This window comes from Eschscholzia californica, unplaced genomic scaffold (assembly GCF_041429995.1).
Source record: "Eschscholzia californica isolate CP2 unplaced genomic scaffold, dmEscCali1.0.p SCAF_5, whole genome shotgun sequence".
Lineage (NCBI taxonomy): Eukaryota > Viridiplantae > Streptophyta > Magnoliopsida > Ranunculales > Papaveraceae > Eschscholzia > Eschscholzia californica.
In genome coordinates this window covers 22,568,929-22,591,962 of record NW_028238472.1, presented here as the reverse complement: position 1 = coordinate 22,591,962, position 23,034 = coordinate 22,568,929, and the positions used below count along the sequence as shown (strand labels likewise).

Genomic DNA, 23,034 nt, shown 5'->3' with positions numbered 1-23,034 from the left:
GATATCTTTGATTACGTCATCCTGTCTGAGACATCTCTGCAAGGCGACAAAAGAGACGTTTGATTCCAGGTCGGGAACCTGTACCATAAGGTTGCAGAATCTCTGCTAGTAGCTTGCTAGAGTTTCGCTCTTTCCTTGTACCACATTGAACAGCTCGTCGGTTCCTCTCTTGATACTAGTGCTTCCTCGGAAAGCTTCGCAGAAAGCTTGGGCGAGCAGGTCAAAAGACTTTATTGACCCCGGGGCTAACGCTTGGTACCATGCCTGAGCTGGCCCTTTTAAGATGGTGGCGAATACCACACATCATATATTTCGGTTGGTCGTACACAAATTCATCCTCGCAACATAGTTGTTGATGAAGACTCCCGGGTCTTCCACGCCGTGATAGTGTTCCAGCGTGGGCCACTTGAAGTTTGCCAGTTTTTCGGATTCCAGTATTTCCCGACAGAGAGGTGGCTGCCGAATTACCGTCCTTCTCCAGAGTTTGTCCTTCTCTTTTTCTCTTGTTAGTTCCGCTACCTGGTGTATGAGTAACTCGCAGAGGGTAGGGTCGTCCACGCACCCCTCGCCTATCCCAACATTCTTGGGGATATAAGGTTCGTCTGGGTTTTGCCCGCCTTGTTCCCTCAAGATACTCTCCAAACGCATCTGGTCGCCTGGTTGTAGAGTTAGGGTCTCAGGTGCGTAGGTATCGCCAGGCGAGAAGAGCCTTCCCGCGAACGTCCTGAGTACTTCTTTCCTTTCATTGGGTGTTGCAGCCCTCCTGGCTATCTCAGCTTTGCGGAGGCTTTCCTCCAATCATTTTGCCTCCTCGTCCCTTCGGAGGTAATCAATTTTGAGTTGTTCAAGTTCAACCGCGAGCTCATCTGCGCTCTGAAGCCTGTGGGGTGTCCCACGTGGAGTGTGCTCGTCTGAAGACATATTTTCCTGAAGAGCTCAGGGAAGTAGTTAGTTCTGAAAAAAGTATTGAGTATGGTTCGGGTTACCGAATCTAATGATTTGCTGAAGAGATCCCCTCCTTCTAGCGCCAAATGCTGATGTCGAAAATTCGCTCCCGGTTAAACCAGCATGAAAAAGGGAGTTGATGCATGACAACCTTCGTTGTGATGGTATATTCTATTTGGAGAGGAGGGATTCCTCTGTTCAGCTCTGCTTCCTCGATTTGCTCTTTGCTCAAGCTCCTTGCTCCAGCTCCTTGCTCCAGCTCCTTGCTCTAGCTCCTTGCTCCTTGTTCTTGTTCGTCTGTTCCCGGGGGGGACCTGCAAAGGGTTCGAAAACCGCTCTGACGCTCAAGACAGTCAGTGTGCTCTTTGCAGTAAAAGAATGAATATTGATTGATCTTTTTGGAGGGCGAGTTGTGACAACTCTGTTTTTGGGGGTGATCCTTCTGGTATGAAGAGATCCTATTTTAGAGAGAGAGAGAGAGTATGTTTTTCCTCCAGAGATCGTGTCTTATGAAGGACGATGTGGGGGGCCTTTTATAGGCGAAGTTAGGCCGACTGTGCTTAGTGGTGGTGGTCGTCAAACCGTAATAGAAGTTACATCTTTTGCGTATCTAGGGTTTCTCTTCGAGTCTATCCCGAATCTTTGATAAGTGAAAGTTCCTAAACACTTCAAGATGTGTGGAGTGCAATCAGGCTTAAACACTTCAAGATGCGTAACCGACTGAGATCTTTCTGGAAAGTCCGGGATTAAGTCATTAGGTCGCGCAGTGCTGATATCTTCCCAGTTCTGGGCGTAAGATATGGGCCGAACCTGTGGAGACCCCCCTTATTCCTTTAGAGATCCCAGGGCTGATCTGTCCATGCCGAGGGAAATTTGTGTAGAGCTGTTTTTTTCTGGACGACCTCCCAGTTAGGGGAATGTGTGGTGGACCATCAGGGGTTTTAGCTGTCCTGCTGCCTTAAGCCGAGCTGTTCCGAGAGACTTCTGGTCTGATCTTTGACTCTTCAAACGTTAGTCAACGTCTGGACATTTTATGCATCATCACTTCCTTCTGTGCTTATGAAAGTGATTCAGTAAGTGCAGCCTTCTCATTCAACGTCTTCAGGAGACCCTGTTAAACTAATATTCCTCGCATCTTAGTCTTCCAAAGATTAAAATCGTTACTTCCATCAAACTTCTCTATCTCGTATTTCGCCATCACAGAAACCTTAAAACCTTAGCTCTGATACCAATTTGTTATGACCAAATGGGGTTTAATGTGATCAATAACGAGTAATCAAGCAGAAGCAATAGCAAATAAAGAACAATTAAGAACAGAACACAAAGATTTACGTGGTTCGGTTGGTGAGACCTATGATGTCAAATATTTGCCATCCGTTAAATCAGCATGAAAAAGTGAGTTGATGCATGACAGCCTCTGTTAGGTATGATTCTTCCGTTATGTTGGGTGTTATTCAGCCTAATGTTCGTGCTTCCAGCTCTGCTTCCTGCTCATCTTCTCTTTATTCAAGCTCCTAACTCCTGCTCCTTATTCCTGCTCCTTGCTCTTGCTCTAGTTCATCCGTTCCTGAGAGGGGAAACCTGCAAAGGGTTCGAAAATCGCTCCGACGCTCAAGCCAGTCCGGGTGCTCTTTGCAGTAAAAGAATGAATATTGATTGATCCTTTTGGGGGGCGAGTTATGAGAACTCTGAGTTTCTCGTGCTTTTTTTGGGTAAAGAGATTGTGTCTTATGAAGGACGATGTGGGGGGCCTTTTATAGGCGATATTAGGCCGACTGTGATTCGTGGCGATGGTGAGGCGGTTGCCGTTAAACCGAAAGAAGTGTTTCTTCTCTTGAGTATCTAGAGTTACTCAAGAGTCTATCTCGGTTCTTTGATAAGTGGAAGTTCCTAAGTTAAAGGATTCTTCATAGATATCTTGCCGATGTGATAGACTCTAAAGGAGAAGTTTCCTCCTTTATATACATTGAGTCCAAACTGGCTTAAACACTTTGAGATGTGTAGCCGACTGAGATCTTTCTGGAAGTTTCGGGATTAAGTCGCTAGGTTGCTTGGCGCTGCTGCCTCCCCAGTTCTAGGCGTAAGACACTGGCCAAACCTGTGCGGACCCCCCTACTCCTTTAAAGATCCCAGGATTGATCTGTCCATGCCAAGGGCGTTTTGCATGGCTGGTTTCTTCTGGTTGACCTCCCAGTTAGGGGAATATTCGGTGAACCATCAAGGGCTCAACTGTTCTGCCACCTTAAGCCGGGTTGACCCAGTAGACTTCAGGTCTGATCTTGACTCTTCAGACGTTAGTCAACGTCTGGACATTTTGTGCATCATCAAGAGTTCCGCCACTCCTCAGTGGAAAGTAATGAGGCTGAGGAGTAGAAGTAACTCGTGTGCTTGAAACATTGAAGACCCTCAAGGATTTTATCTGGACCAGAGTTGTTTCGTGAAGCTTGATCTTTCTTTTGGTTTTCCAGAGTTGCATATTCCTGAGCTGATTTGTACCGAGCTGGTAGAGACGGTTGATGGTGAAACCTCTTTTCTCTAAGGCCGTATTTCCCAGAATTGATTCAAGTTGTGTTTTCCTTGGACGCGTGGTTTGTTCTCCCGAGACACGTTTCGACTTTTGCTCAAGCAATTAATTTCCTTTCCATGCGTGATTCTGTGACGTGACGTATAAGATCTTCTGATCACGAGTTTTCGGCGCTTATCTTTTGGGTTGTTGTACACTGTAGTTAGTTCAGCATGCGTGGACACGTGGTGTCTTGTTAGTGGGAGGTCTGACGTGTCTCCTCGAAACCCGTTGATATCCCTTTAAACCTGATCGATCTTGAGGTATGTGCATCCCTTGGTCATTCTTCCTTCGAGCGTTCCCGAGATGTGTTTGGTCTTCGCCTTTAATGACCCTTCATCTGTTTTCAAGAAGTCTCTTGGCTATTCCTTTCCAGTATAAATAGGCTACTTTGGTTTTTTAACTCCTCATCACCAAAAGTTGATCAAAAGTGGCCTTCCTTTCACGATCTGAGATGAGGCCTCTGTTTGATTTCATACTAGTACAAATGATCCTACAAAAGATTTTTTGTAGCAAATACTACAAAAGATCCTACAACGAAGAGTCATGCCATAAGCTTGGTAACCAATGATTTAGAAAATTATGAATTTGTCCTTGGTTTATGTATTTGGTTTGATTTGTTAAAAGTAGTGAATGTTGTCAGCAAATTTCTTCAAAGTGAATATATGCAGATTGATGTTGCATTAACTCAGTTACAAGATTTGATTAGAGTTTTTGACGATTATAGAGAAAATGGGTTTATTTCAGCCATTTTAGCTGCCAAAGAAATTGCAGAGACGTTAGATATCAAGCTTGTATTTCCACAAAAGCATGTCGTTCGTAGAAAGAAACAATTTGATGAGGATACTAATATCACCAATGAGATGACTCGGACAGCGGAAGAATCTTTCACAGTGAACTATTTCCTATGTATCGTAGATCAAGGTCGTATTTCATTGGAGACTAGATTTGAGCAGTTTCAAGAATATGAAGAAAAATTTGGGTTTCTATTTGATTCGAAAAAATTTACTACTGAGGATGATGAAAGGTTAAAAGAATATTGTCTCAAACTCGAAGGTTAATTAAAGCATGACATGCAATATAACATTGAGGGGGATCAATTGTTTTCGGAACTCAAAGTTTTAAAAGTGATTCTACCAAGTGACATATAAAAAGCGATTGAAGTGCTTGATTTTATTAGTTCTAAATCTTAGAGAATTAAAATTTTCAAATGCTTGGATCTCTTACAAGATTTTATTAACTATACCGGTTTTAGTAGTATTTGCCGAGAGAAGTTTTTTCTAAGCTAAAGTTGATCAAGTCTTACCTTCGCTCCACCATGTCACAGGAGAGATTGAACGGGTTAGCTATGTTATCAATTGAACAAGATATGATAAAAGAATTAGACTATGAACGCATAATTAGTAATTTTGCATATCAAAAGGCGAGAAGAATGTTTTCAAAACATATTTAGCTCATTTCTATATGTAAATTGGATGCACTTTTTATAAAGTTTATAATTCATTTTTATGTTTTTTACTTATACTTTTAGTACTAATTTAAATTGACGGTAACTTTTTATTCGATCATAACGGACGTTGTCATGCATCAAGTCCCCGTTTCATGCTGATATAACTGAAAGTCATTTTTTGACATCAGCAAATGTAACACACCAAATCTTGATTTCCATGTCGGGCGCCATGAAAACCTAAAGTTAAAGCATTTCTCCGCAGAACAGTAAACATAGACGATATACTCATCGAATAGACAAATAACATCGAACATGAAGCTCATTAGCAACAATTAATCAACTAACGAAACTTTACCAAGTTTTCAAAACTGAAATAATGTCTCTAAATCATGACACATATGTCGGACAAGATCAAATAAGAGCAAAAACAAGTACTTAGGAGATGCAACTCCAAATAACTACATAAAGAAAGAAAGAAAGAAGGCTGTTAAGAAAACTCCTCCAAGGGCTAACTACGACTCAAGCTGGTGGCACTTCTTGATTTCCTTGTCTTGAAAAATAATAGGTTGGGTCAGACCCCAACAAGTATATTTTGAAATCCTTAAAGCCTTAATAGACCGTTCCAAGAGCTACCAAAAGATATAGACAATCCCATAACATATACGGGAGTGCTACATGTAAAAAATCTTTGACAAAATTTTCGACTTAATGCCTCATTTTCATTAAAAGACAAAAGTTGGTCAAAGTTTTTCAAAGTTTGACTTTGACAGACCGTTCTTTTAGAATTTTGTCAAGAATCTTGTCAAAGATTCTTTGTACACTTAGCGTTTCCCTAACATATAAAGGTGTTCAAAAATTAGTATTCAAGTTATTACCATTATAATAAAGTAAAACAAATTTGTAACAAACAACCATAAGTGATATGATAAGTTGGTGTCCACCGGAGAAATTAGCTCCTTCATCAGAACCCTTCTGATAGCCCTCGTCAAATGAGAGTGTGGTCCACAAGGTTACCCTTGTGTTAGCGACGGCCCCACACGCTCTATACTTAGGTTGTACCTCAGTACGCCTTTATCATATGAACCCGTCGGTCATCGCAACAAACAGTCGGTAGAGAGGGTCGGACCAACCACAAAACTCGTACAACCCTCCACCAATGCCATCACATCACACTCACATAATAGCATCACACCACAATATACATAAATCAAAATCATATTCGCCAATATATTATGACCTACTAATTTCATACGGATAACATTTTGCAATTAGTGATCTATGTAAAATAATAGCTTAAAATTATGACATCGTGTTAAATTCTAACACATGTATCTACATAAAGGATATTGTCTATTAGTGAGACACATCTATAAGAGTTATATGCTTAAATCATGGCAAATAAAGGGAGTTTTAGCCCTAATTATTGTCGTATTACATTAATGTAGCATGACAATGTTAATAAAGATTGTATGGTTCATCAACTATATCATTAGGACAGATTTCCTTCAAATCTAGCATATAGATGGAATTCAAAGTGACCTAAAATTTGGTTTTGTAGAAGTGATAAATCTACTACTTCTAATGTATATATTTGTTTCAATAACCATAATCTATAATCAAATAATACCAAAGTCTAGGGTTTATGGTGTCCTCTAGTTGTCTAGGTTTTTCTATGAAAATTGCTACTCAAGCCATAAGGAAATAGAAACCTACCTTAAATCTAAAGAAAAACAACCCCACGCGAAGACCAATGAAGAAAAAAATACCAAATTCCAATCCTTCCTTCTTCCTCTTCACTTTGCCCTAGCTTTTTCTCTCTAGAACAAAAAAATCTCTCTCTCTCTAGCACTATATGGTTATTATAGTTGTAAAACAAAAAGGAAAGGAAGGGAGCTAAAGTGGCAGTAGGGTCTTAGAGGGGTTATAAGTGGTGCTCTATAGACACCCCACTATAATGGTAGGGGCACTACACTGAATTTCCCTTTTTGTCTTGTGAATGATGCATTAAATTTTGCTTATCTCCTTCGATGATGAGAAATTTTATGTCCCAACATCTTCTGTAGTGATATAAAGGAAGCGTCAATGTTCAACTTAAAATAAGGAGCTCCAGGAGGGGTGCATTGATGATTGTCGTTTTGTGTCTTTACCCCACTGCAAACATTATGTGTGGGGAATTCTAATATTTGTTTAATAATTTTCAAAGGTTGCGTATCAATTTTTTGAAAGCAATGCGTGCATCTAAATTTCCATGTATAGGATAATAAAGATTCATATTTAGGTTCCCAATGATGCACCTTATTCTTACATCTCTCTCTCCCCTCGTTAGAATGCAGTCTACTAGAGAGAAAGAGATTGAGATGTATTTTTCCGGCGAAGGGAGACCCTCCAGCGGAGTTTCCTCTTCTATATTTTTCTGTTTTTTTGTTCTTTTGTTTCCTCTTCTATGTAGATTTCTCTGATCACCAACAATGGAGGAAAAGATACAACTACCTTTTTTCTCTCTCTATCTATCTCTTCATCAAAATTGATCATCTGGGAGAAGACGGTGAAGGACGGTGGTTTTAACTGGTAAGCAGGAAGATGAGATCTATAATCAAACCCTAATCTCACAATCCAAAAACTCATCTCAAAATCACATTGATCACAAGATTGGCCCCATCCTTAATCTCACAATCCAAAAACTCATCTCAAAATCATGAACTTCAGATGAGATCTATAATCAAACCCTAATTAAACAAAATCTGCAAACCTTGGTTGGTCTGGGCGGTTAAGTCATAATCTTTACCCTAGATGTTTTGATTCAACAATTAGATCTTTTCAATTGGAAGACATAAGAGATTATTTGTTTATCAAGAAACCTAAGGTTATGGTTTTTGATGAAGAAAGATATATTATCACAAATTACAAAGAGAAAGATAGAGGAAGTAACGGACGGGAGGAGGAGAGAGCGTGTGCGTCAAGGAGAGAGACCGTGATTATGGTGTTTTTAAATGCAGGGAGTGGGTGGTGGTGGTGTTTATTGATGGTGATGGGTGGTGGTGGTTGAGCGATTGGTTTATACGGCAATTTCAGTTGGTGCTTCATGAAGGTGGTGTGGTGGTAATGTGATTTCTATGGTGGTGTGATGGCGACGATTCTCCGGTGACGGAGGCGGTTTTCTGGCGGCAGCGGTGGTTTTCCGGTGTCGGCAGCGGTTTTTCCGGTGACGACGACGGTTTTCCGGCAAGAAGGCGGTGGTTCTTTTATAAGTTTTACTGTAATATTTTGTCGACCTTTAGGGTCTTTTCATTCACGATCTTTAGGATCTTTTGTCGGCCTTTAGGGTCTTTTGTTTGAGTCAGTGTCTAGTCCCATTTCTTTCTCTTCATGAGGCACTTTGCATTTAAAGGTATGTAACTCTCATGAAGTTTTTGTTGGAAGAAATTCCAATATATGTGGGCTCACATATGTATAGACATGTGTATGGCTATCTCAGTAATTGTCAAGTCGTAAAGTGGTCTATATGGATTGACTTGACTAGTGGGTATCAAATTGTCATGGAATAAACGTGTAGAGACCATTAAGTGATTTCTAATTTGATGAGGGGCCAAATTAGAAATAAAAGTCTATAAATAGGGGTTATGGTCCCCATTTGGGCTTCTTCCCTAATCTCTACATTTTTGGTTAAGTGTGAAATCCCTTCATCACAAGAGAGTTTCTAAGGAGAAGAAGAACCAAGTGGAAGATCAACCCTACCTAACCATCTTTTAGCTATGGATCAAGGTACGCTTCCGTGATTAGTTTAATCTCTTTGAATCTTGTGGAGAGCATGTCTAGTTTAGATTATACATGTCATATTATAAGGTATTTGTATTTGGTTATATGCATGTATAATAAGGTTATATTTACTAACAATTGGTATCTAGAGCCACTCCAATTTTAAGGTTCATTGAGAAATTTAGGAGTCTTTGGTGTTTGATTTATCTTTTGAACCATATGAAGGTTTTATTGTGTCCAAATTTTTTTGGTTATCTTGATCTTCCATGGAATTAAGTTCGGATAATTTGTAGATAGGTTATCTAGACATATAAATATTTACATCATGTGATTTGATTTAAATGTTTAAGAATCTAAGTTTTGATATAAGATTGAGCCATATTAATCTTTTACATTTGGATTGAAATTAGTGTTATTGATTTAGTTTACGCACATGATTAGTAAAAATTTGATATTAGATAAACATCTTATTTATCAAAAATTCGGGTAAAGTTTTTTTTTTTTGGGTGATGTTCCTGTTTTTTTTTTTTTTTTTAATTTTATTTTAATAAAAAAAAAAAAAAAAAATTAACAGGGTGGTTTAATTCCCCACTTTAAAGTGAGGAATTAAACCACACCCCCACTTTAAAGTGGGGTAACGCCCCCACTTTAAAGTGGGAGGAGTTACTGCCGACTTTAATGTGGGGCGTTACCCACATTAAAGTGGGGTAAGTGGTGCCCGTAAGTGGTGCCCACGTTCCAATATGGAACGTGGGCAGTCCAACGGACTGAGTCAGACAAATCTGACTCGGACCGAGTCAGTCAGATCTGACTCGGACCGAGTCAGACAGATCTGACTCGGGTCGAGTCAGACAGATCTGACTCAGATCTGACTCGGACCGAGTCAGACATATCTGACTCAGATCTGACTCGGGCCTAGTCAGACAGATCTGACTCGGGCCGAGTCAGACAGATCTGAATCGGGCTGAGTCAGGTGTCATGTTTGTGTGTTAGACCGGTCTGAGTCAGACTGATCTGACTGGGTCTATTACAGACCAAATTAAAGTTTTTTTTGGGACATTTTTTTTGTAAAATTTAAACACTGATAACTGATACATCCCTCAAATAATATCTGACATTTGATAGAACTAATTGAAGTAAAATGTCGCCAAAGTGACCTCTTTTATGTAGATTAGTTCAATGACAATGTTAGAGCAGGTCGTGTGTATGTAAATTCATGCGGGTATTAAGTCGACCCAAAGGTAGTTTAATATTTGGCCGAACTACATATACACCTGCGGTGATAAATGTGAGATGATTGTAAGGTGTCCATGTGAATAATGAGTTGGTCCAAAGATAGACTCATTGTTTGACAGGATTTATCGTCTATATTTGATTACTGCAACAGAGATACCACTTACAAATTAGTATTACTGTCCAAAGACTTGATGCTAATGTTGTGCTCGGTATTCTGCTATGTATCTAGTTATTGTTTAAATTTTAAATCTCACTTTAGTTATGATGTGAACATGTAAATTTATTATGTCTGTTCTCTGTGTAGTTGCTGCAAATATACCAATGAATGCTAACAACATTCCCATTCTCAATGGGAACAACTTTAAGGACTGGAAAGAGAGCGTTCTGATCGTTCTGGGCTGCATGGATCTGGATCTTGCACTTAGGGTGGAGCAACCTGCCCCTCTTACGGATGATAGTTCTCCTGATGAAAGGAGACACTATGAGAGGTGGGATCGCTCCAATCGCATGAGTCTCATGATCATTAAGCGCGGCATTCCAGAAGCTTTTCGAGGCGCAATCTCTGCTGAGGTAACTAAGGCCATTGATTTCCTTGCCGAAATCGAAAAAAGGTATGAAAAGAACGATAAGGCAGAAACAGGAACGCTTTTGGCGAACCTGACTTCTATGAGGTATAAAGGCAAGGGAAACATAAGGGAGTACATCATGAAGATGTCTCATATAGCTTCCAAACTTAAGGCACTGAAGCTCGAACTGTCTGAGGACTTACTCGTGCATTTGGTAATGAACTCTCTTCCTGCACAATTTGGTCAATTTAAGGTCAGTTACAACTGCCAGAAGGAGAAGTGGACTCTTAATGAGCTCATTTCAAATTGTGTGCAAGAGGAGGAAAGAGTGAAGCATGAGAAATCTGAAAGTGCTCATTTGGCCAGTACCTCAAAAGGGAAGGGCAAGAAAAGGAATAAGGATAATGAAGCTGCTAAGGGTCCAGAACAAAAGAAACCTAAGGAAGAAAATGGTTGTTTCTTTTGTGGAAAACCTGGGCATGTAAAGAAAGAATGTACGAAGTATGCTGCTTGGCGTGCCAAGAAGGGTATGTTCTTTACTTTGGTCTGTTCTGAAGTTAATTTATCTTCAGTACCTAGAAACACGTGGTGGTTAGATTCAGGTGCATCTATTCACATTAGTGTTTCTATGCAGGGTTGTCTGAGCTACCGAAAGCCAATTGATGGTGAAAGATACATCTATGTGGGAGACGGGCAGGCGGTAGAGGTCGAGGCAATAGGTCATTTCAGGATATTATTAGGAACTGGTTTTTATTTGGATTTGAAAGACACTTTTATTGTACCGTCATTCAGACGAAATTTGGTTTCAGTTTCTGTTTTGGACAAATTTGGTTATCATTGTTCATTTGGAAACAATCAGTTTAGTCTTTCTTTAAATTCAAATAAGTGTGGTACTGGTTCCCTAAGTGCTTATGATAAGCTATACATCCTTAAAGACAGCAGCTTAAATCCTTAATAGAGTACCATCTAAAGCAGTTGCTAAAGCTAAGTCTAAAGTATCTACATATTTGGGGATGTCCATCTGAGGCAAGGCTTTATAGGCCGAACGAAAAGAATTTGGACTCCAAAACAATAAGCAACTACTTTATTGGATACTCGGAGCGATCTAGGGGCTACAAATTTTATGATCCCACAAGAAAGTCTATTTTTGAGACGGGAACTGCAGTGTTTTTTGAGGATGTTGAGTTTGGGGGGAGAAATAAGGTTAGAGACATTGTCTTTGAGGAGGAATCAGTTATGATTCCTACTACTACTTCTGACAATGTACCAATCTTCCTGCGTACGATTGTCGAAGAAGGAGATTTGGAACTCTTAGAAGACAATGTTGAACAACTCCCCACTCCAGTTCAGGAAGTTGTTCCTGAAGGACAAACTCAACAACCTCAAGAGGAAGTGCCATTAAGGAGATCCAACAGAGATAGGAGAAGTGCTATTTCGGATGATTACGTAGTATATCTCCAAGAACATGAGGACACTGGTGGATTGACAGAAGATGATCCAATCAACTTTCGTCAAGCCATGCAGGATTCTAACTCTGAAAAATGGATCAACGCCATGAATGAAGAATACAAATCAATGCAAGACAATCAAGTTTGGGATCTTGTCCCATTACCTGAAGGTAAGAAACCCATTGGTTGCAAATGGATTTTTAAAACCAAAAGGGATTCGAAAGGTAATGTGGAGAGATATAAGGCTCGTCTTGTAGCTAAAGGCTTCACTCAAAAGGAAGGCGTAGATTATAAAGAGACTTTCTCTCCGGTTTCATCGAAAGACTCTTTCAGGATAATTATGGCACTTGTTGCACATTTTGATCTTGAGCTACATCAGATGGATGTCAAAGCGGCTTTTCTCAATGGAGACATTGATGAAACAATATATATGGTGCAACCCGAAAACTTTGTATCTGGTGATCCAAAGAATATGGTTTGCAAATTAAAGAAATCCATCTATGGGCTCAAGCAGGCATCCCGTCAGTGGTATTACAAATTTCATCAAGTCGTAGTCTCATTTGGTTTTGAGACAAATATTGTTGAGGATTGTGTGTATCACAAGTTCAGTGGGAGTAGCTTTGTATTCCTGGTTTTATATGTCGACGACATACTGCTTGCTACCAATGATAAGGAAATGTTGCATGAAACTAAGAAATTTCTATCAAAGAAATTTGATATGAAAGATCTTGGCGAAGCTTCATTTGTATTAGGAATCCAGATACACCGCGATCGCACACGAGGTATTCTTGGATTAACACAGAAGAGCTATATTGAAAAAGTTCTTAAAAGATATGGTATGCAAGAATGTAAACCAGGAGACACCCCGGTCGCTAAAGGAGACAAGTTTAGTCTAAACCAGTGTCCTCGAACCAACCTGGAAATTAAAGAAATGCAACAGATTCCTTATGCTTCAGCAATTGGGAGTCTGATGTATGCTCAAGTATGTACACGTCCAGATTTAGCATTCATTGTCGGTATGTTAGGCAGATATTTAAGCAATCCTGGAATGGATCACTGGAAAGCAGCCAAAAGAGTCTTCAGATACTTACAGAGAACTAAGGATTACATGCTCACATACAAGAGGTCAGATCACTTGGAGATCATAGGGTACTCGGATTCTGACTTTGCTGGATGCCAAGATAGTAAGAAATCTACATCAGGTTACATTTATCTACTGGCTGGTGGAGCTATATCTTGGAAGAGTGCTAAACAAACACTTGTGACTTCCTCCACCATGGCAGCGGAATTTGTGGCTTGCTATGAGGCATCAAACCATGGACTATGGCTGCGAAATTTTGTCACTGGGCTGCGCATTCTGAATGGTATTGAAAGACCACTAAAGTTATACTGTGACAATAACTCAGCAGTTCAATACTCCAACAACAATAGGAGCTCTTCTCGGTCAAAACATATTGACATAAAGTTCCTTGTTGTAAAAGAAAGAGTACAAAGTGGACAGTTATCTATAGAGCATATTGGGACAAACTCCATGATTGCGGATCCGCTAACTAAAGGATTGACACCTAAGGTCTTTCATGAGCATGTTGCTCACATGGGTGTTGCACCACTTAAGGATACTTCGGTTTAGTGGGAGTTTGTAATGTTTGGGTTGATGTAATTCAGACGTTGCTCTATTTTCTATTTCAGACAGCATTTGCTGAACTCAAGTCTTTCTGCAGAAATAAAGTATTAAGTACATTCCACTTTGTTTTTAAGTTAAGTATGGATCTCAATAAAGTTTCGGTAGGACCAGTTGGGAATAGACATGGTAAGATCACATTGCATGTAATTTCCATGCTACGCGTCCATGATTGATCTATGTCATTTGGTTATGTTGGTATGTGTGACTACTGATGGATTTAGTGACGATTGAATGTTACGAAAGTCCCTTTAATCCCATACTAGCACAACTGATGGACCAGATTGTTTGGGATACCTAATATTTGATAGCACATTTTGAGCTCATAAGGATGTACACATTTCTAGATAGCATATGTGGCCCAAGTGGGAGATTGTTGGAAGAAATTCCAATATATGTGGGCTCACATATGTATAGACATGTGTATGGCTATCTCAGTAATTGTCAAGTCGTAAAGTGGTCTATATGGATTGACTTGACTAGTGGGTATCAAATTGTCATGGAATAAACGTGTAGAGACCATTAAGTGATTTCTAATTTGATGAGGGGCCAAATTAGAAATAAAAGTCTATAAATAGGGGTTATGGTCCCCATTTGGGCTTCTTCCCTAATCTCTACATTTTTGGTTAAGTGTGAAATCCCTTCATCACAAGAGAGTTTCTAAGGAGAAGAAGAACCAAGTGGAAGATCAACCCTACCTAACCATCTTTTAGCTATGGATCAAGGTACGCTTCCGTGATTAGTTTAATCTCTTTGAATCTTGTGGAGAGCATGTCTAGTTTAGATTATACATGTCATATTATAAGGTATTTGTATTTGGTTATATGCATGTATAATAAGGTTATATTTACTAACAGTTTTCAGAGGAGAGAAATAAGAATGATGTATCATCCATGTAAACAATGTGATTTTATCACTTATTAATGGAAATGGTTCCCTTGGCTTCAAAAAAAAAAAAAAAATGATGCACCTTTGAATCCTTCTAGTAATGGATCGAGAGGTTGAATGACTCAACTATACTACTATTGATGTTAGAACAAAACTATACATTTCTAGCAATATCACAATGAAGAAGGGCATGCTCAATGGTTTTAATATGAGAACATCTGTGACAATTCATGTTATTTTCGATGTACTTGTTGATACGATTGTTAACTGGTAAAGCATCCGTGCAATATTTCCATAAGAACAATTTAATGCGAGGGATAGTTTTAATAGACTAAATGAAATTCCAATGAACAGTGTTAGTGTTGTTCGTATCCAGTTATCTATCATGTGAATGTGATTGCACATGGAAAAACTACTACATACTTTCTTGATGTTGTGAGAGCCAATCTGGGAGTATCTGGTTCATTTCGTTGAATATAAATTGTTTAAAAAATAATATCTATCAACCAATCAAAATTATAATTATACAGGAGCTATGTGACCCAGATGTTATTGTGAATAAGCTAAGAACCATGGGTGAAGATGAAATTTTTGGAGTTATTAGTGGGGAATCAATGGAATCGAGTAGTCTGTCTAGATATTAATGTCTAGTCCCCGATAGACTTACCAACATATAAAGCAATTGATTATACAAGGTTGTTCTGAATTCTTTTCTGGATCTAGGAGTGATGAGTATTTGTGGGTCTTGTATTTAAGAAATTTAACCTAAATTGAAAAATTCTATTTCTAGACGCCATGCCAACTTGGCCAACGAGCCCATATTGTTTTAAATGTGGCTAATGACTTTCGAAAACCACCTTTTGGCTTGATAGGTAAAGGACCAAGACATGGTGAACAACCCTTTAAATTTTCCTCACCAAAAGACCTTTGAACGGTCTCTATGCGTCTCTAAAATCCTTAAGAATTACAAAATAATGAATTTGCATGGTATCGATAAATGGTGGCTTCTATCGCAGTGATAATGGCAATGCGGCCAGCTTAAGACAGAAAGCAGTACTTCCAGAGGGATAGCCTATATTTGATTTGATCATAGAGTTGCGAGAAGATAGAAAGTCTTCGAGCTCTATAAAGAGCTGAGCTCTGATGTATTTATTAGAGAGAGGCCTGGTGAACTTTAACACTCCTAATGATCATCAATTTAAATCTTTTAGTGTGCGTTCTTAGAGAAGAAAATGGTGGGTTAAGCGTAGTTGATCATTTGGGTAGAGGAGTCACAGGAGAGCTTTATGATCTCTTGAGGTTATGAATTTCCTTCAAACTATTTCGGTCAAAGATCAAGCAGTCATCAACAAATATGCGGTGTTGCAACACAGACCTAGGGTTCGAGGTTGAAAAATCACCCGAATTCCATATGTGTTTGGTGGTCATAAGAAGTTTGGTAAGAGCTTACATTGCGAGCATAGATAAGAAAGAAGACTGTAATCTCCTTGTCGAATTCCCCTGCTAGGGTAAAAAGTTTGGCCTAGAATGCAGTTAACGAGAACAACCACGGAAGTAGTGGACAAACACATGTGAATCATTTCTGTTCAATGGGGAAGAATCCCAATCTCGTAAAAGTAGCGTGAATAACGCGTTTTATGCGATCAAAGGCATTGGACATGTCTTATTTGAGCCCCGACGTAGCTTTAGAACTTTTAAGAGATTTGAACGAATGAGCTCTTAAGTTATAATGATATTGTCAGCATTCCAGGGAAGAAGGTGGCTTGAAAGGGTGAGACGACTTCGTTAAGTATCGGTTTCAACTTATCAACAAGAATTTTGGTTATATTCTTATAAGTGGTATTTTGCAATAAGGGCACATATAGATATCAATTGTTGGCTTAGGGCCTAATTTTTTATTATTTTACGAAAGAGTCGTACACTAACTTTGAGTTTGCATGATTGATTGGGGTTATCTTTATATAGGGTTGGTTTACCGACTGTGTTGATCCACTGAGATGAGCGGTGGTGAATCAACGACTTAGATGAGACCATGTGTTGCGTGTCGCAAAAATTATATGTTTTCATGTTTGCGTATCATTCAAATTTGGTAGATCTTCTTGTCGATTTTGTAGATCGCATATAGAAAGTTAGCTTTTCTGGCGTATTTTAGCCTTCCAGCTTACGTACATCCGTTGATTTCTCCGCCCAGGTCGTATATCAGGTCCAGCCTTAGGTTAGGTAAACCGTGACTTGGATTCGCCTTCCCGTGCCTTGAGGCAAGATGGGCTTAAAGGTCGAGCTGACTTTTGCAAACCTCCCTTACTGCTTCAAGGCTATGACTAGAGCTGACTTGGTTTGTTTAGAGCTAAAACAACGCTTGAGACGCCTAAAAAACTTGTGTCGACTTTCCAGTTCTCGGCTTAGATGACAGACTTCTTTCAGATTCACCTCTCTGGTGAGTTGAACATGAGTTGACCCAATTGATTCCCGGTCTTTCGTTGATTTATTGACTCGGTTAACTGATGATCAATATTTTAGTTATCAGTAACATCGTCATAGTCAATCCATTAAAAGTCAATTTTTATCCTCTTTCACAATAATATAGCAAGTCATGCCTCTAAACCAGCAACCATTGTTTATCTATGCCCCTCTCACAAAATAACTAGATAAGAAAGCATCTAATTAAAATTAATTATACCTCAATTATTACTTGGCCCTAATCTTGATCGTTCAATTATGTAATAGTAGTTTTGTTTAAAAAAAATTATATTAGTAGCTTGTATGTCCTAATGAACATATCCAACGGCTAATATCATCAGTAGTACAATATAGTTTTTTTTTTGTTGAGGATAGTTGACTTTCCTAATTCCTATCACAATCTAAACCTATCTCCCTCCATAAATATTCCTTCACATTCTCCTCTAAGGCCCGCTCTAATATTGTTATATTGGGATTCTTTTTTATCTCTCTCTCTCTCTCACAAGAATCCCTCAAATGGCTATTTCAGCTTCCAATTCAACCACTGGTTTCCTCCATTTGGACTTGTCGATTGGTTCCTCATCTTCTGTTAAACTCTGTTCTTCGAATTTCTGTAAGTTCCCTCAGCAGCTTCACAGTTTTGGAAGAGGAAGTCAGAAAATTTCTTGGTTTCCAAAACATCGAATTCTTCCTAAGGTATTCTTGTTTCTCCATTTATTAATTTGGGTATTTGATTTTTCATCATTTTAGTTATGTTGGTCTTTCTTAAAAGAATTTCTTGCATTGCTATTAATTAAGATGTGAAGTTTGGGTGTTTGAATTTTTTTAGTTTAGTTTTGGTATAAGCAACATCTAGTTTAAGTTCACTTTACAAGTTTCTCAACAGAAGAAATTGATGACATTTGATACTAGAATTATTATCGCATTGGAAAGTCACATATTCCAGCTAATTTTTCTAGTGAAACAAAATTAGGTAAGAAAAATCAACAAATTAGGTATTGAAATGTGTATCAACAAAATTAGGTCAGAGGAACCCCTGGTTCTATATTTGGCACGGAGAATTGGTTTCGTTTGATAATGCTATGAGGTTTTCTTAATCGACCTTCAATTTGTTGGCGGAAAAAATGGAGTTGAAGCAACTACTACTCCAAAAGCAATTGGTTATGAATATATATATATATATATGATACTACTATTTATCACCAAATCAATTGTAAACTTAGCCTAAGTTACGTGGCAACTTTCAATAGCTTTTTTGTTGGTGTCGGTAGTTACTTCTTGAGAGCGTTGTACTTAGCAAGAACTCGTATACTCATTTACTGTTGGATTTGTTTTCAAGCCGCAATCTTTTGTGACTTGTCAACATTTGTACAAGTTAATCATGGATTGGAAACAATAACGGACTTCTTGCATTGAGCTAGATTTAACCTTGTTATTAGGAATGAATATGGTTTTATTTATTTTGTCGTTCCTCTTTGTGTTTTCCTCATTATTATAACTTCTGTTGCACAAATAGATGAACCCGTGTAGATATTAATATATTAAACTGATTGTTTGTTGTAGTTAGTTGTTATCACGCTAATCTATTTACGGACCCTTATATCATTGAGCTATGACGTAAGTTCCTCTCTTACCTCTAGAGATCATTACTTCATGTTCTGGTGAAGTAAGAAGGTTTTCTTTAGTGTAAGAATGTAAAAACATTTTGATATCCACTTATGGTAAAACCTCTTCTGGATTTTGAAACTGGTGTCAACACTTTTACTGTCCTTCAAAAAAATCAAATGAGACTATGACTTGTTTCTTTATCCTGATTTCTTGTTTCTTTCAACAAGGAATTTGTTAGTTTTCTACCTTTTTTTTCTTCACAAGGTAAAAAATTGAACCCGGCTAATCCTTAAAGGTGGAACTTATGGAGCAACGGTTGGGTGGAATTTGTTAGAATTTACTCAAAATTCTGTTCATAATATTTGCCCATTTGGGCGGAAGGTGCAAGTTTTTCACCTCAAGAAATACAAAACGTCACTGCCTCTCGAAGTATGATTCTTCTAAGATCCATTGCCTGATATAAAGTCCTCAACTATCAAAAGACAGGGAGATCTGCATAGTTACGGCTAAAATTAAGCTATATTCTGGACCCTATGTCTGCTATATAATTTTGAAGTCCAAGTCAAAATATGGTATATTAAGCTTTTGACTTGTAATTAAAAGACACTGTGGTAGGCTGCACTACGGCAAACCTATATCGGGAAATCGTATGTTCGTCTATGTTGTACAGAGACTGAAGCTTTATGATGCTTACATGAGTGAACATCAAGAAACAAAAATTATACTTAGTATCTAACAAGGAATGAAGTTTCGGTTTTGGTAGCCATGGAAATGGAAATATTTCTGTCATTTCGACAAAAATTTTTGAAATTTAATTCCTTGGTACCTAATTACATTGGGACTTTCTTATAAAGTTAAAAACGAAGTATTTACTGAGATGGAATACATAAATTCCTCGTGTACTCGTGCCATGTAATGAGGTGTCTGAACATCAAGCAGTTACTAACTTACTATCCTCGGATAATGAGAAGCTCGAACTAATTTATCTAGGATGATGGATAAGCACGTTAGTTTTCAATTCTTCTTTTTCTTTGATGAGTCCGGTAGTTCATTAGTTCAAGGTTCTCCAACCCAGATCATGAATTTTCTTTTCCCGCACACATATAATGATCATGGATATTTCTGAAAAAAATAAATTAATTAGTCATTATGTGTTTATTGGCTTTTATCTTCAGGTTTTTATTTACTGCATAAAGCTATCTAATTTTCAGCTTTTGATTCTACTGTGCTGCTTCTTTAGGTGGAGGCAAAGAAACAAACATTTTCATCATTCGATGAATTGCTGGCTAATTCAAAGCAGCCTGTGCTAGTTGACTTTTATGCCACCTGGTGAGTTTTTTTTTTTGTTGAAGTACCGTATAGTCGTTCATATAGTTTCTTCACATATTCTTGAATTCCTTGATCAATTATTTTTGTACAAATGGATTATACACCTTGGAATTGTTGTTAATAACTTAAACTAATATATTTTCTCGTAAAGGAATTCCAATTCCATCATTTTAAGGTTAAAATTGAACGAACGTAACATGGATGCATGTAAGAATACCAATATCTGATACATGTAAGAGGTGTACCTCATATATAGATTATTGTTTTCTTAATTTTGAATCAACTATTGCTAAATTATACCCAAAAATGTCACAAGCGAGGCCACCAAGGGGCCTGTGGGGGCACGTACCCCCACTGGCCAAAGGCTGGATCCAGCTTAAGAGTTAGAGATAGATGTATTCCTGTTAAGAGTTAGAGATGACATAGAACATCACTTTACCTTCCGAAATTCAACCCAAGCCCAATAACTAGAGATAAATTCAGTTTACCCCCAATCTTCAAATAGGTTTACCAATGCCCAACACGTGTAAAGTAGAAGCGAAACCAGGGATTAGCCGTTAAACCTAGTTTATTTTGTTGCTTCATTTGGAGAAAGGCGAACTCTTTGCTGGTTGTTAAAATTGAAGAAACCTAATAATAGTTCAAAATAGAAGGATAAAGATGAAACCTTATCTTTAGAAAAAATCCTAAAATTTTAGAAGAAAACCATGTTGTGTTGATTTTCATAAAATGTGCCCCACATTGTAAAATTTCTGGACTCGCCACTGAATGATGTAACTTAGAGTAGTACTTTGTGGACCTAACATGATGTTATGCACATAAAAGCAAAATGTACTTGAAAAAAAAAAATCAAACATTGTACCTTTTGAAGTGACCACGCATGAAGTATCTGAGTATCCATGAGCATCATGGTTAAAGAAGAAAAAACAACTATACTACATATACTTAAAATTTGTTTAACTTGAATTTTGGCCTGATGGTGTGGTACTTTTGCTTACCATAGATGCAATATCTACTTTTCTTCATGGATCTCAATAGAGCTGGTTATGTGGTGACGAGCATGGTTGTCAAAATAGTACAATTTCCGATTCAAATCGTGCAATTTGAGTCGCATCGTACAAATTTCGGTTCAGATCACTGGCTAAATTGCCTTTGCCCCTGAATTGTAATATTCATACTCCGAATCGTGGTAAAAATCGTGAATCGTGGGATTTACATTGAATCCATCGTTTCAATTATGTGTAGAATCGTAAGTGTTCTTGTTTTTCTTTCCTCCTTTTACCCTTTTTTTCTTTCTTTTTTTGTCTAAAGACTCCATACAAACTTACTTTCTCTCTCTCAAACTCACTGTCTATACCTTTTCTTCCGTTGCTTAGATTTTCTTTCTTTTATGACGTTCTATCTCTAAACTGACTTTCTCTCCTTTCCGCTCTGTTTCCAGCCCTTTTTTAGAGCTTTTGAAAGAAGACATCTACTTTATGCTCAAATTGATTTATTATTAATCTTATATTGGTATAGAATTATATTCTAGTTTTTTCTTCTGCTCCATTATTTTTTATTAGCAAGTACTTTGAAGTTTGAACTATAATAGTGAATAAACATCTTACGTTATGTAATTATGTACACGTAGTAAATATACTAACATATATATTATACGGAATAAATCTTATGATTCTCGATTTAAATCTGCGATACAATCTATAAAATTCGAAAATGATTCGTGTCACAACTTACAATTTGACACCTTGGTGAGGAAAACTGCCACATCAAGTTGAAGCTTAAGTAAAGTACTTTAGGTACAAGTATATACCCATGTACACAGGTTTGACCTCTTATTGGTTACTGTCTTCAAAAGTAAATGTTGACCTCCAAGGCTGATTGGCAACTGTTAATACTTAACAGTTTATTCTTGATAGTAATTGCAGCTTTTTGTGGTCAAGTCTGTTTCAGGAAACAATTTTCATTATAATCTTCTTGATATTCTGTTGGATTTGGTCTAACACAATCTTCTTTACAGGTGCGGTCCTTGCCAATACATGGTTCCGATTCTCGATCAAGTTAGTGCAGAGCTGAAAGATAAGATACAATTGGTGAAAATCGACACAGAAAAATACCCTAAGATTGCTGATCAGTACAAAATCGAGGCACTTCCCACTTTCATCATCTTCAGGGATGGGAAACCTTGTGATCGCTTCGTAAGTAAAACTTTTTTGTTTTTTCGTTTTGCTGCTTCTCAGTACCCAACCTCACATCGTTCCATCACATATATATTTCTAAAGTTTCATCAGATGGTGAATTTGTGACTTTGATCAACAACTTGCGACACGAATGTGCAAAAGTAAATAAGTAATAAACCACAGAGCATCATCTAAGCATTGGATCTTAAACTCTCAACCTAACCATCATTTTGTTTCCATACTACCCAGAAGGGCCAGAACTAGATGATGGGCCCTTGTCCACCTGATAGCCCACAGATAATAATTGTTCAACAACTAGATGATGGGCACTTTCTTGTATGGAATTATTTATGGATTTTAAATGAAGTAAATGGTCGTTGGAGCTTCACTTGACGAGTTTAGATGACCTACCCGTGTTTTATTAAGTACATTTGGATATGCCAGTTCATTCATGCATATGTTAGTTAATCTGCAAGGGTAATTTTATAATTGTTTCATGATTCCGTGTTTTATATGTTTTTGATTGCTGAAACTCAGGAAGGAGCATTGGCAGCTGATAAGCTCATTGAAAGGATTGAGACTGTACTGGGCACTAACCAATAGGTTCATCCCTCATTGTTATCAACAAGTTTAAACCCATTGAAACTCTTGTCCACCTCTACATCAAGAATACTTCTCTGTTGTGTTCTTTATTCTTCATTACAAAAATGAAATTGACTGTTGTGTAGTTCTCTCTCTCTCTCTCTCTCTATATATATATATATATATATATATATATATATATATATATAATAAAACAGAAAGGAAAACGATGACTGAGACAAACATCCTTTTTTTAATAAAGGATATTGTTTAGAAGTCCTTTTCAAACTTTAAAATATAGTCCTTCAAAATAAAATACTTAAGAAAAAAGGAAACAAAAGAAAT

The 23,034-nt window shown here is 37.9% G+C and overlaps 2 protein-coding genes across 3 annotated transcripts; both read left to right on the top strand.

Annotated features, from left to right (window-relative positions):
• Positions 1-8,369: 8,369 nt before the first annotated feature.
• LOC147537847 (uncharacterized) lies at positions 8,370-11,416 on the top strand. 2 transcript variants are annotated; one of them, XM_086644799.1, is made up of 3 exons: positions 8,370-8,720; positions 10,255-11,043; positions 11,151-11,416. In XM_086644799.1, the coding sequence occupies exons 1-3, from the start codon at positions 8,711-8,713 to the stop codon at positions 11,177-11,179; spliced, it is 828 nt and encodes a 275-aa protein (XP_086500925.1). In that variant the 5' UTR covers positions 8,370-8,710; the 3' UTR covers positions 11,180-11,416. The 2 variants fall into 2 exon arrangements, with proteins under 2 accessions (XP_086500925.1, XP_086500924.1); XM_086644798.1 differs by lacking the exon at positions 8,370-8,720 and having other exon boundaries at positions 10,138-11,043; positions 11,151-11,251.
• A 5,941-nt stretch (positions 11,417-17,357) lies between these two features.
• On the top strand, positions 17,358-22,834 carry LOC147537846 (uncharacterized). The gene is made up of 4 exons (XM_086643406.1): positions 17,358-17,689; positions 19,842-19,930; positions 21,948-22,125; positions 22,645-22,834. The coding sequence occupies exons 1-4, from the start codon at positions 17,510-17,512 to the stop codon at positions 22,708-22,710; spliced, it is 513 nt and encodes a 170-aa protein (XP_086499532.1). The 5' UTR covers positions 17,358-17,509; the 3' UTR covers positions 22,711-22,834.
• Positions 22,835-23,034: the final 200 nt, after the last annotated feature.